The sequence below is a fragment of the Marmota flaviventris genome, chromosome 3 (assembly GCF_047511675.1).
Source record: "Marmota flaviventris isolate mMarFla1 chromosome 3, mMarFla1.hap1, whole genome shotgun sequence".
Lineage (NCBI taxonomy): Eukaryota > Metazoa > Chordata > Mammalia > Rodentia > Sciuridae > Marmota > Marmota flaviventris.
In genome coordinates, this window is record NC_092500.1 from 119,206,618 (window position 1) to 119,218,850 (window position 12,233).

Genomic DNA, 12,233 nt, shown 5'->3' on the forward strand with positions numbered 1-12,233 from the left:
CACACGGGGGCAATGCACTCCCCTCGCCGCCATCTTCCTAATCCCTAGATTTATTTCTTTAAATTGGTAGAGCACACCCTGGTAGCTTCCTGAAAGAGTCTCTGATTGAGGTACATTTTATTTAGAGTTTGCATTCTACCATTGTATTTAATCAGCACTCTGGAAACATAATTCTAAGTTGAAAATTTTAATTTCTTTGCCTCAGAGTTTTGAAAACATTACCCAATTATCTTCTAAATTTCTTTGTTGCCACTAAAAACTCAGTGTCTTCTGATTTTTTAATCATTTGGAGGTAATTATTTGGACTTTTCAAAATTTAAGATCTTTTCTCTAGTATTTTAAATTTTAAAAAGAGAAGGGAGCACATATAGTATAATTTAAGTACAGAAAAATGTATTTAATCTTCTAGAATGAGGACATGAAAGAATGATTATAAATTTGACCTAGCAGTGTGCTTTATACTGCAGTATTTTTGGAACGAAAGGTTTTCCTATTAATTTTTGGCATGAACTCAATTTTTTATTAAATTAAATAGGAGAATCAAGATGTAGTTAGAAACTTTCTGGGTTTACCTTACCAGATATGTAGCCAAATTTTGCTCACTAGATAAGTAGCTGTGGACTTTGTCAATGAAGGTAAAAGGGTATTTGCTATCTTTGTTCTCTTATTACTCCCTGTACACAGTTTACAATTGTCAGATCAGGAAAAATAGTATATCCATGACTTTAAACTTATCATTTCTTTGTGTTGGGCATGTTCAAAATCGTCTTTACTAGCTGTTTTGATATACATCTTTGTTAACCATAGTTATCCTACAGTGCTATAGAACACTAATTATTTCTCCTGTCCAGTTGCACCCAAGTACCTATTAAATGTCCTCATTCCATCTCCCTTCCCCATCTTCTCCCCAGCCTCTGCTAACCACCATCCTACTCTGTACTCCTATGAATTTGACTTTCTGGATTCTCCATGTTGTTACAGATGACAGGGTTTGTCATTTTCCTTCTTTTTATGGCTCAGTAGTGTTCCTATGTGACTACATAGCACATTTTTTTTTCTTTTAATTTCATCCTCTGTTGACATACTCTTAGGTTGATTCAATATTTTGGCTATTGAAAATAATGCAGTGATAAAGGTGGCAGTGCAGATGTCTCTTCAAAATACTGATTTCCTTTCCTTTAGATACATACACAGTGGTGGAATTGCTAAATCATAGGGTAGTTCTATTTTAACTTTTTGACAAACTTCAATACTGCTTTCCATAATGACTAAATAATTTACAACCTTACCAACAGTATTTGAGAGAACCTCTTTTGCTACATCCTTGTGAACATTTGTTATTCTTTTGTCTTTTTTTATAGTACTCAGGCTAACTGAGGTGAGATGGTACCTTATTTTGATTTTGATTTGCATTTCCCTAATGATTGGTGATGTTGAACAGTTCCCCCCACCCCCATATACCTGTTGACAATTTATTTGTTTTAAGAAATGTCTATGCAGGTCTTTTGCCCATTTTTTAATTGGTTCATTTGTGTTCTTGCTGTGAAGTTGAGTTCCTTATGTATTTTTAGATATTAACCTTTTGTCATACGTATAGTTTGCAAATGTTTCCTCACATTCTGTAAGTTATTTCATCACTGATTTGGTTGTTTGCTCTTCTGTGTAGAAGCTTTTCAGTTTGATGTAATCCTATTTGTCTGCTTTTGCCTTTGTTGTCTGTACTTTTAAGATTTATTAAACAAACAAACATACAAAAAAACAAACTATTTGCCCAGCCCAATGTCATGAAGGTTTTCCTGTTTTTGTCTAGTAGTTTGAAAGGTTTGAATCTTACATTTAAGTCTTTAAATCCATTTTGAATTGATTGTTGTGTATGGTGAGAAATAGGAGCCTAATTTTATTCTTTTTTTTCTGTGAATATTTAGTCAATTCTTGTTCTTTTGCATCATTTTTATGAAAGTCAACACTTTATTATTATCTGATTTTATAAGAGTTTAAAGAGGATGTACTTATAATAAACCGATAAATCCAGTTGTTCATTCTACTTGAACTTTTTCATTTTTCCTTCTTATTTTAAGATTTTTACTATCTTATATGTTCTTAAAATCCTGTAGGATTTTGTGTGTCCTTTAGATAGATATATGCTCTCCTTTGCAGAAGTTATACTTTAAGCAACTTGCATAGCGAATTAGGGCTACTGAGAATTCCTTGGCTAAATAAATTGCTCATTTTTAGCCAGATTAGTCACTTATATCTAGTTACTTTCAGTTTTCTCAGATGAGATGAATAGAAAACTTTCCTTTTTTGAAGGAAAGTTAAAAGACTCATTTTCTTTTCAGTTTTAAAAAATTAGTTTGCCAACAACTGTCTGTATGAAGAATACAGTAGGAAAGATCTTGCCATTTACATCACTTTTTTCATCTGGTCCAACTTTCCACGGAAAGAAAATATTTTGGTGTTCAATCTAAGTAGATATTTCATCAAAGCTGACTTTCAGCTAAATTTAAAGAGTAGGTCCAAAACAGCTTCGTGTTTTTAAATAATCAAACTCCTAATGCCTATGCTGTCTAACACAAATAGTTTTACCTCTGTGTTTCAGAGAGCAAGTCTATCCTGTCTTACTTAACTCACTTGACCCTTTGCTCTTAATATTAAATTTCTTCAACCTCCTTTGCTTCTTTTCTTCCCTCTTTAAATTCTTTGCTCTGTGAAAATATCTTTCTGGCCTGGATTTAATTCCAAAGGGAAGAACATTTAAATAACAAATAGCCCTTCCTTGACAAATGGGCTCTCCTTAGGTTAACTGATTAATTTACTTCACCTAGTCTTCCATCATTTTCCAGGACAGTCTCCGTAAGAAGGATGACAGGATTGAAGAGCTGGAAGAAGCACTGAGAGAAAGTGTACAGATAACTGCAGAGCGGGAAATGGTGCTGGCACAAGAGGAATCAGCCAGGACCAATGCTGAGAAACAGGTCTGCAATTTTATACAGTTACTAGCAATGCTGCTGGTTAAACACAAGGTAAAACCCAACCAGTGTAGTTTAGATAAACCTAAATATTATATCTTCAAAAACTCTTCATCAAGTGTAAGTATTTAGACAAAAATCATAAATGAAATATGGCTATGCATATTAATTCTTTAACTCATGTTAATACAGAGATATCTGCTCCAATAATTTTAGGATTCATTAACATAGTATAAGCGAATATATCTGGTGAGATGAAATGGAACTTGTCTCTGCTATAAGACTAGACACAACCTGGCTTTTAAATGGAATGAGAAAACACAAGTGTTTCTGACTCAAAGATGTTAATAGCAAATAGTTTATTTTAAACCTTGCTGTGTTCAAAAGAGGAAGTAAGATCTTAACAAGGGCTGTGGTTGTGGCTCAGTGGTAAAGCACTTGCCTAGTGCTTATGAGGCACTGGGTTTGATCCTCAGCTCCACATAACAAATAAAATAAATGTATTGTGTCCATTTACAACTATAAATATATTTTTAAAAAATATTATAACAAATTAATGTTAGTAGAAAATATGCAAGACATAGATATTGTGGTCCTCAAGTCCCATATCAGCAAGCATGTCTAAACCTTGAGAGGACTTGAAGAATTCTTCTGTTGCTGTTTGTGGCATTTGTTTTGTATATTTTCTACTTTTTTCTTTTAGACCCCTGAACCTTTGCTTTTGACTTTTTATTGGAAACAATTACTAATGATTGGAGGCATGAGTGAAAGAAAGAGTTTTAACAATTAAGATTGTAATCTCAGTTTCCATTCTGAGACTATGATTTGTGGTTTTGAATCTTTTTTGAATCTACCTCACATAGAGATTGATGACATTTCGTTTTTGTACTAATTGTTTTCTTTCTATTTCCTTGTGAAAGAACAAATGTCATTCAGTTAAAAAGAGTTGAACTAGAGGATGACAGGATCTGTTGGGGAACCCCTTCCATCAGACCAGTGTTGTTATGGAGTTAAGGTAGTTGGGTAGTAAAGAAGGGTTTGTTGCAAGGCAGACATAGTGTAGTGTGTATCCCATGGGGTCCTTTCATAGCCATGTTAGGTGCAAGGATATGGCTTCTTCAGTTCCAAATGTAAAACAAAAGACCAGCTGATATTTCTTAACAAAGATGAGGGAAAATTGATCTTTTTGCGGAATGAGTATCTTTCGGTGCCCTTTCCTAGATAAATATCTTGGAACACTTTCATAATGTACAAATAAATCTTGAGTAGTGGAAGGCTTCAGAGATAGGATGACCACAGCCATTGTCCATTGTCCAGGGTGTTAGGGATTTTGATTTTACTCTTTTTGTATTTTCTTCTTTATTTTTAACTCCTGTCCTGCAACATACACATGTTTTCTATAAAAATTTCCTTCTGTTCTGGTCTTGGTGTTTAGTGACAAGTCATAAACATCAGAGATTGTGTGGAAGTTTTGGCAACTGACAATAGATTTTATCATTATTATACATCAACTTTTGTGTTTTTCTTTTTAAAATATTATGTGAGCTGATTATAATGTGCGTTCTTGAAGTATGTTTTATTAACTTTATCCTTAAAGCAGTTTTTAAATCTGCAGAAAAATTGCACAGTAAATACTTTTCACTTAATTTTTTCTCCACCTGTTATTAATGTCTTGCCTTAGTGTGATACTTGTGGTAAAATCAATGAACTAGTATTGATACAGTATTATTAATTAGTTCACAGTCTACATTGATTCACCCTTTATGATATGCAGTTCCATGGATTTTTCCAAATGTATAAGGCCATGTATCTTTTATTATAGTATTGCACAGTGTCTTCACTGCCCTAAAAATCTCCTGTGCTGTACTTTTTCATTCTTCCGCCATCTTTTTACTCTCTCCACAGTTTTGCCATTTTCTTTACTGGTAATTGGAACCATATAGCATACTGCCTTTTCACATTAGCTTCTTTCACTTAGCCTTTGCATTTAAGGTTCCTCCCCATCTTTTCATGACTTAATAACTCATTTCATCTCTGAATTATAGTCTATTGTATTGGGTTTTCCAGTTTGTTCACCCCTTCACCTATTGAAGAACATCTCATTTGTTCCAACTTTTCACAATTATGGATAAACCCACTGCAAACTTCATGTGCAGGTGTTTGTGAGGACATGAACTTTCAGCTTATCTGGGTAAATATCTAAGAGTATGGTTTCTGCATTGCACGGTAAAGTCATAAGGTAAGATAGTTAGCTTTGTAAGAAACTGCCAAACTATCTTCCAAAGTGGCTATATAAAATTTGCCTTTATGCTTTTTTCCTTCTCTTTCCTGTTCATCTTGTTTTCCACCATTCTGCTACTTACTGCCTATCTGAAGCTGTTGAGTGAAATATTGCATGAGACCAGTCATTTGGGCTTTAAGTGGTTCAAGGTATGAAGAAATTGCTTGTATGTTTGTTCTAATGAAGCCTTAAAACTTTCACCCACTGTTCCCTCCTCCCCATCTTCTGTTCTTATTCTTATCCTTTTCTGTCTTCTAACTGCACTGTTAATTTTACTTACCTGTGTTAATTGTGTGCACTATTACCTATAGATAATTTTTTTAAACGCTTTAAATGGATGAAGTTTTTTAGCTAAAGACATTATTCTGATTATCTTTCTTAGGTCATAAAACTATTTCTTAAATTAAGCCTCCTGAGATGAAATGAATCCCACTAATAGAAACAGGATATCTTCATCTCTTGATTCCTAAAAGTAAAATTTAATGGGAACCATGGCTCATGTTAAAAAAGACATAGAGCTGGCCTATTGCCACACACCTTTAATCCCAGTTACTCAAGTAGGTTGAGGCAGGAGGATTGCAAGGTTGAGGCCAGCCAGGGCAATTTAATGAGATCCTCTCTCTAAATAAAATAAAAAATGGGATGGAGCTTGTGTTCGGTGCCAGAGTTCTTATCTAGCACCTGCGAGTCCCTGGGTTCAATCTCTAGTACCTCAAAATAATATAATAAAAAAGAAAACTGTCTCAAGTTTGAAGAGGGAAAAAAATCCCAAAAAGAAGCTTTTTTTTTTTTAAACGATTTTCCTATATTCTTACAGAATCTCCATGCATTTATTATTATTATTATTATTATTATTATTATTATTATTATTCATAATGCACTTATACATTGCTTAACCTAGGGAATGTGTTCTGCGTTCTGAGAAATGTATCATTAGGCAATTTCATCATTGTGTCGACATCATAGATTGTACTTACACAGACCTAAATGGTGTAGGTCAGTCACTTGCTGTCCTCTCTTGATATATTCAAGAGATGGGTTAAGCATGGGCTGTGTGAGTCTGCTGCCCACATAACATGGCATAATGCTTTTCAGCAAACTTTCTTTAATAAGTAGGAGTAAACTTTAAACAACAACAAAAATTACACTATAGCAAAAAAAAAAAAAAACAGTAATATGATCCTTTATTATCGTATCAGATATCACATACTGTACATAATTGTGTTGCTATGCTTTTATGTGACAGAAATACAGTAGATTTATACCAGCATTATCATAAACATGTAAGTATGCCTTGCAGTGTTTTTCAGCTTATTGTAATCATAGTTTATAAGTGGTTTGTTCTTGAATGAGGCACCATTATGCCAAAATTTAAAATTCCAAATGCCAGAAATTCAAAGACATTGTGTAGTAAAAGTAGATGCCCACCTACCAGTGGTGGCAAATTGAAAGATTTAAGTAAAAAAAACCCAGGAGAAAACCTAAGGACTCTTTTCTTTTGTTTTATCCTTTTCCACATCTGCTCAACTTTGGTGAGTTTTGTGTTTTGTTGAATGTGAGATTCTGTTTACTTAAAATTAGGACAAACAGGTTCTAAAGAAGTCTCAGAATGGCCAGAAATGAATATCCTGTAATATCCTTAGTTCAGCCATGTTTGTGTGAACTTAAAAAATTTTTAAGTATTTTCAGTGATATTCTTTGTGGTTAAATGTATTTTTTTGTTATCTAAGAGTTTTCAAAAATGCCAGTAAAGTAAGAAGACTTTTTTTTATAGTTCATTAAACTGGTTTTATGAACTATTTTATTCTTATCCAGTAACCTAAAGGTATATTCTATCAAAATAACTGACATTTACACATAAGTTCTGATTTTTGTTTTAAAACTCAATTTTTAATAGCGATACTCATTTTTTCAAGTGGTCTTTTGGAAGAAGGAGGCCTGGGTATTAAACCTGGGACCTCATATATGGTAGGCAAGAACTCTTATCCCTGAGTTACATCTGCCCCAGCCCTTTGTATTTAATTTTTAAAAAAATATTTTTTTAGTTGTTGATAGACCTTTATTTTATTTATTTGTATAGGGTGCTGAGAATCAAACCCAGTACCTCACACATGCCAGACTTGTGCACTACCTCTGAGACCCAGCCCCTACATTTAATTTTGAAACAATCTCTCACTAATCTGCTCAGACTGCTATTCTCCTGCCGTAGCTTCCCAAGCAGTTGGGATTACAGGTGGGCACCACCACCCAGCTTCAAATGGACATTTTGACATTATTTGTAATTTTAAGATTAGTATAAATTCTTCACTTTCAAAATCATAAGATATTATCTGTTAAGTATAAATTTTTGACCTTCAAGAACTTACAATTTTCTCTATGGTTTACTAGATAGATAATTACAGTCTGCCCTCTATCTCTGTGAGCTTCATATCTGCAGCTTCAACAAATTGTGGTTTGAAAATACTTTTTTTAAAAACGTGTCAGTATCAAACATGTATACTCTTTTCAGTTTTCCCAAAACAACACAGTATAACAATTGTTTATATGGCAGGTGTGACTTGGGTATTGTATTTAATGTAGAGAAGATTTAAAGTACACAGGGGGATGTGAGTAGGTCATATGCAGACACCCATGTTATAGAAGGGACTTGACCAGCCACAGATTTTGGTGTTCACAGGGATCCTGAAACCACTCCCTATGGATAGTTTTCTATTTGGTATAAATTGATTAGATTAGAACCTGCTTTAGATTGAGCACTCAGAAAGATCCCCTGAGAAAGGGACATTTAATAAGAGCCCTGAAAACTGAGAAGTTTGCCTTGTGATGAGTGGGGGAGGAATCAGCAATTATGATGGTAATAAGGTAATTATGGAGGTAATAAGAACTGGACATTTCTGAGTAAGACTTCTATTACTTTTGGGAGCTATGTGTGGTATGCAGTACCTATGGAAGCCTTGGCAAGAAGTTTGTGTTTTTTAAGAGTGGTGGAAGCCATTGAAGAGTTTTAATAGGACATCATCTGATTTGTGTTTTTAAAAGATCATTCCATCTGCTATGGGAGAATGAATTGGTGGATAAGTGTGAAAGAAAAATCAGATGAGTTATTAGAGTGTTTAGGCCAGATATCTTCAGACTGAAGTGTCTGTACCTGGAAATACAGGAATGCTCTCTCAAAGGATTGAAGTTTTTCAGTTTCCAAACATAGCTTTTCCTCAAATTGATCTTCTCTAACAGCAAGTACTATGTGCAGAATCACCTTTTCTATTTTTCCTTTCACAACTATGTACCTCTCACTTTTCAACTATGCACACCTCTCCTCACTTTCTGACCTGTATTTTCCTTGGGGGAAAAAACTGTGCAATTTAACAAAGGAATAGTTCAAAACAGTATAAAGAAAACAAATGATTATGAACTGGTTGTTGTTTCCAGTTCTTTGTTTCCTACAGAATTGACAGAGGAACTAATTAAGTTGCCAACTGATACAATGTTAAAAATAATTATTTATGATAGGTATATAAATCTAAAGTATATAGAGTATATAGTATCTATATATCTATCTAAAGTATATAGAGTATATAATTCTAAAGAAGTGCAAGGAATTGAGTAACACTGCTCCTCTTTTTTTTTTTTTATATGAAACAGGTTTCTCAGTGCTCACACTTATAAAAGTGAAACACACCAATAGAATTTATGCTGAACCCTGTATCTTTCTAACAAGCATTATTTATCAAGGGATATCTTTTTTTCTTTTCTTGTGATGCTAGGGATTGAACCCAGAGCCGTGCCCATGAACCCAAGCAGTCTACCATTGAGCTATACCTCCTATCAAACTAAAAATAACTTGTGAGTTTCATTAGTCCCATTCAGATAAATATGTTTAACTAGACTTTTTTTTTAATATTTATTTTTTTGTGGTAGGTGGACACAGTACCTTTATTTTATTTTTATGTGGTGCTGAGGATCGAACCCAGTGCCTCACACGTGCTAGGCGAGCACTCTACCCGTGAACCACAATCTCAGCCCTAACAAGACTTTTAGTAATTTTCGTATTAAATGTTCATATTGTTTTTATTGTATATTATTAGTAATTATAATTATAAATCAATTCATGATATTTTTAACAGTTATGACTAGAAGAAATTTTTAAATGATCAGATTTAAATTTATACATGTATTTTTGTTAAGAAAACTATGAAGGATGATCCATAAAAATAGTCTAATGTAAAATAAACTAAGTTACTATAAAATTCCAGGCAGAAGGGAATGGAAACAAAGTCAAGAGAAAAAAGAACATCTAAAGAATAGTTTGACCTCCTACTTTTGAAATGGGTAATGATGGATGTCAATCACTATGGTATTTATATTTCATTAGATACTTTTTTTTTTTACTTTTGTCATTAGATACTTTATTTCTTAATAAACAATTTTTAAAGAACCCAAGAAATTACATTTTTTTGCTTCTCTTTATGATATAAAACATTTATATATTTGAAAAGTGAGTGACTCACCTGAGACAGAAATTCAACCAAGAGATTTTATTGGGGACTGCCTGAAGGGGAAGAAAAGGAGAGGCAGAGAGCAGCCGCGTGAGCCGGCAAGCTTCAGTATAAGAAGGGTTGCTTTGGTGACATGTCGGTTGGTGATTGGGAAGGTGACTCAGAAATGAGTGAGCAGACACTGTGTCTCGTGGGGATTGGTTGAGAATACTTTTGACTTTGCCACCCTCCCGGCTTGGCACCCTTCAGAGAGGAGGTGGAGGGGTAAGGGATTATGTGATGTTCTTCTTGAGAAATGGAAACTTAACTTCAGCAAGGAGAAACCTGATGGGGGGCAATAAAACCAAAGGCAAGGTCTCCCACACACCCAACATTCCTCCCTTTTTGTTTTTGTGTTGGAAGCAGGGCGTTGAGATTGTCTGGCTACTTCCTGCTGAAGAGGGACGACGAGTGTGAAGGAAGGGAGGGATGGTCGAGCGTGAAGGAAGGGGGGGATGGTCATGGTGTAGGGACAAGAGAAGCACAGCTGTAAAGGCCAGGGCTTTATGATATAAAATTTCCTTGGGGTTGAAATCGATGAAAGTTCCTTGAAGCCATAGGTCATGGATAGTCTCGATCCAATCCTTTGTCCCTGCAAATGGGGGAGTCAGCTAGCTGTCCTGTTGGAGGGCCTCCATAAACTCCATGAACCAGGTGCGCCACACACAATGAGCCTAAAAACACAAAAGATACCTGAAGGCAAGGAGAAGAAGAGGGAAGAGGAAACACCACATTAGCTTCTGGCCAGAGGTCCAGTGAGAGGGACTTGCTGAGAAAAGACCAGCGGTCAGAAGGAGGCACAGAAAAGCAAATGGGCCTAGAAACCCTGCGTGAAGTTCTCTAGTGCTGTTTCTATTTTGTAGCTCCATATCCACAATAGTGAAGTTCCATCAGCAGTTGGTGAGGCCCTCACATAAGGGATAGGTATCCTCCAAGGTAGCAAATAGCTGGTAATCCGTGAGAAGAAGCTGGTTAAATGTCTGGATTAGATATTTTGCCTATTTGATTCTGCAGGAATTTTATGATACATGGTATAAAGGCACAAAACAAGAAAATCCTAATTATTGGGGGCAATTATTGGATGTCCGATGAAGCAAAGACAAAGTTAAATGTGTGGGAAATGGATGCCAGAAGGATGGCAAAGAGAAGGGTGGAACTAGAGTGAGGCATGTTGTTGTGAGGGTTTCTCAGGTTGAGGAAGGTCCTCCACCCTAAGGCCTGAGATGTGGAGCTTTAAAGGATTCTTAGGAGTGGTGGAGCAGATGTACTTGTGGGAGGAGGATGGTGAACAGTCAGCCTGGGCTCCCTCCATTGGAGGCGGAGCCGGTTCCAGCCTGGAAATATGAATCCATGAAGTTATTTTGCCTGGGGAATCCTGTAGGCGGGCAGCAGTGGGAATGCACAAGATAACACTTAGGGGGCCCTTCCATTTAGGTATCAGAGTAGGCATGTCACCAGAAGGAGGAGAGAAATATACCCAGTTGCCTGGGGTTAAGGGGAAAGACACATATGACCTGGAGGGATCAGGTAATAGAGTTTCCTGGTGTTTCCAAACCTGTGTTCGGATAAAACTAAGAAGGGATGACTGAGATGTTCTGGAATAATGCAGGGTGAAGGGGTCACCCCAGGTGGTAGTAGTGGACGTCCATACATCACCTCAAAAGGGGATGTTTGTGTTGGCCTTTTGAGGAGTACCCAAAACAGGGTGACTGGTAGAAGTTTGACCCAGTCAAGATGTTGTTCGAGGGAGAACTTGGTGAAGGTCTCCTTTAGGGTGCGGTTAATGCATTCTACCTTGTCTTAAAGGTGGGATGATAGGGGATGTGTAGATTCCAGGGAATGTGGAGAGCACCAGCAATGTGTTTTGTGTTTTGAGAGGTAAACTCGAGGCCATTATCTGATTGCAAGGAGGCAGGGATCCCAAATCTTGGGATGATATCTGATTCCAAAACAGAGGCGCCTGTGGATACCCTTTTGTTGGTGGTTGGAAAAGCTTCCACCCATCCTGAGAAGGTGTCTACAAAGATGAGGAGATAGAGATACCTCTTGACCTTGGGCATGTGTGTGAAATCCAATTGCCATTCGGCTCCTGGAAATTGTCCTCGAGCATGGTGGGCAGGAAAGGAGCCTGTCTTTTTTCTTTTTTTTTTAATTTTTTTTTTTATTGTTGGTTGTTCAAAACATTACATAGTTCTTGATATATCATCTTTCACACTTTGCTTCAAGTGGGTTATGAACTCCCATTTTTAGCCCATATACAGATTGCAGAATCACATCAATTACACATCCATTGATTTACATATTGCCATACTAGTGACTGTCGTGTTCTGCTACCTTTCCTATCCTCTACTATCCCCCCTCCCCTCCCCTCCCCACCCCTCTTCTCTCTCTACCCCCTCTACTGACCTTCATTTCTCCCCCTTGTATTATTTTTCCCTTTCCCCTCAT

General features: G+C 36.1%; 1 protein-coding gene across 5 annotated transcripts in view; it reads left to right on the top strand.

Moving 5' to 3' along the window:
* The window catches only part of Erc1 (ELKS/RAB6-interacting/CAST family member 1), a 546,275-nt gene that overhangs the window by 267,876 nt on the left and 266,166 nt on the right, over positions 1-12,233 (top strand). For all 5 annotated transcript variants that reach the window (XM_071610305.1, XM_027951274.3, XM_027951275.3 and 2 more), the window contains one exon: positions 2,844-2,975. In XM_071610305.1, the coding sequence (XP_071466406.1) occupies positions 2,844-2,975 (132 nt within the window). The remainder of the gene's footprint in view (positions 1-2,843; positions 2,976-12,233) is intronic.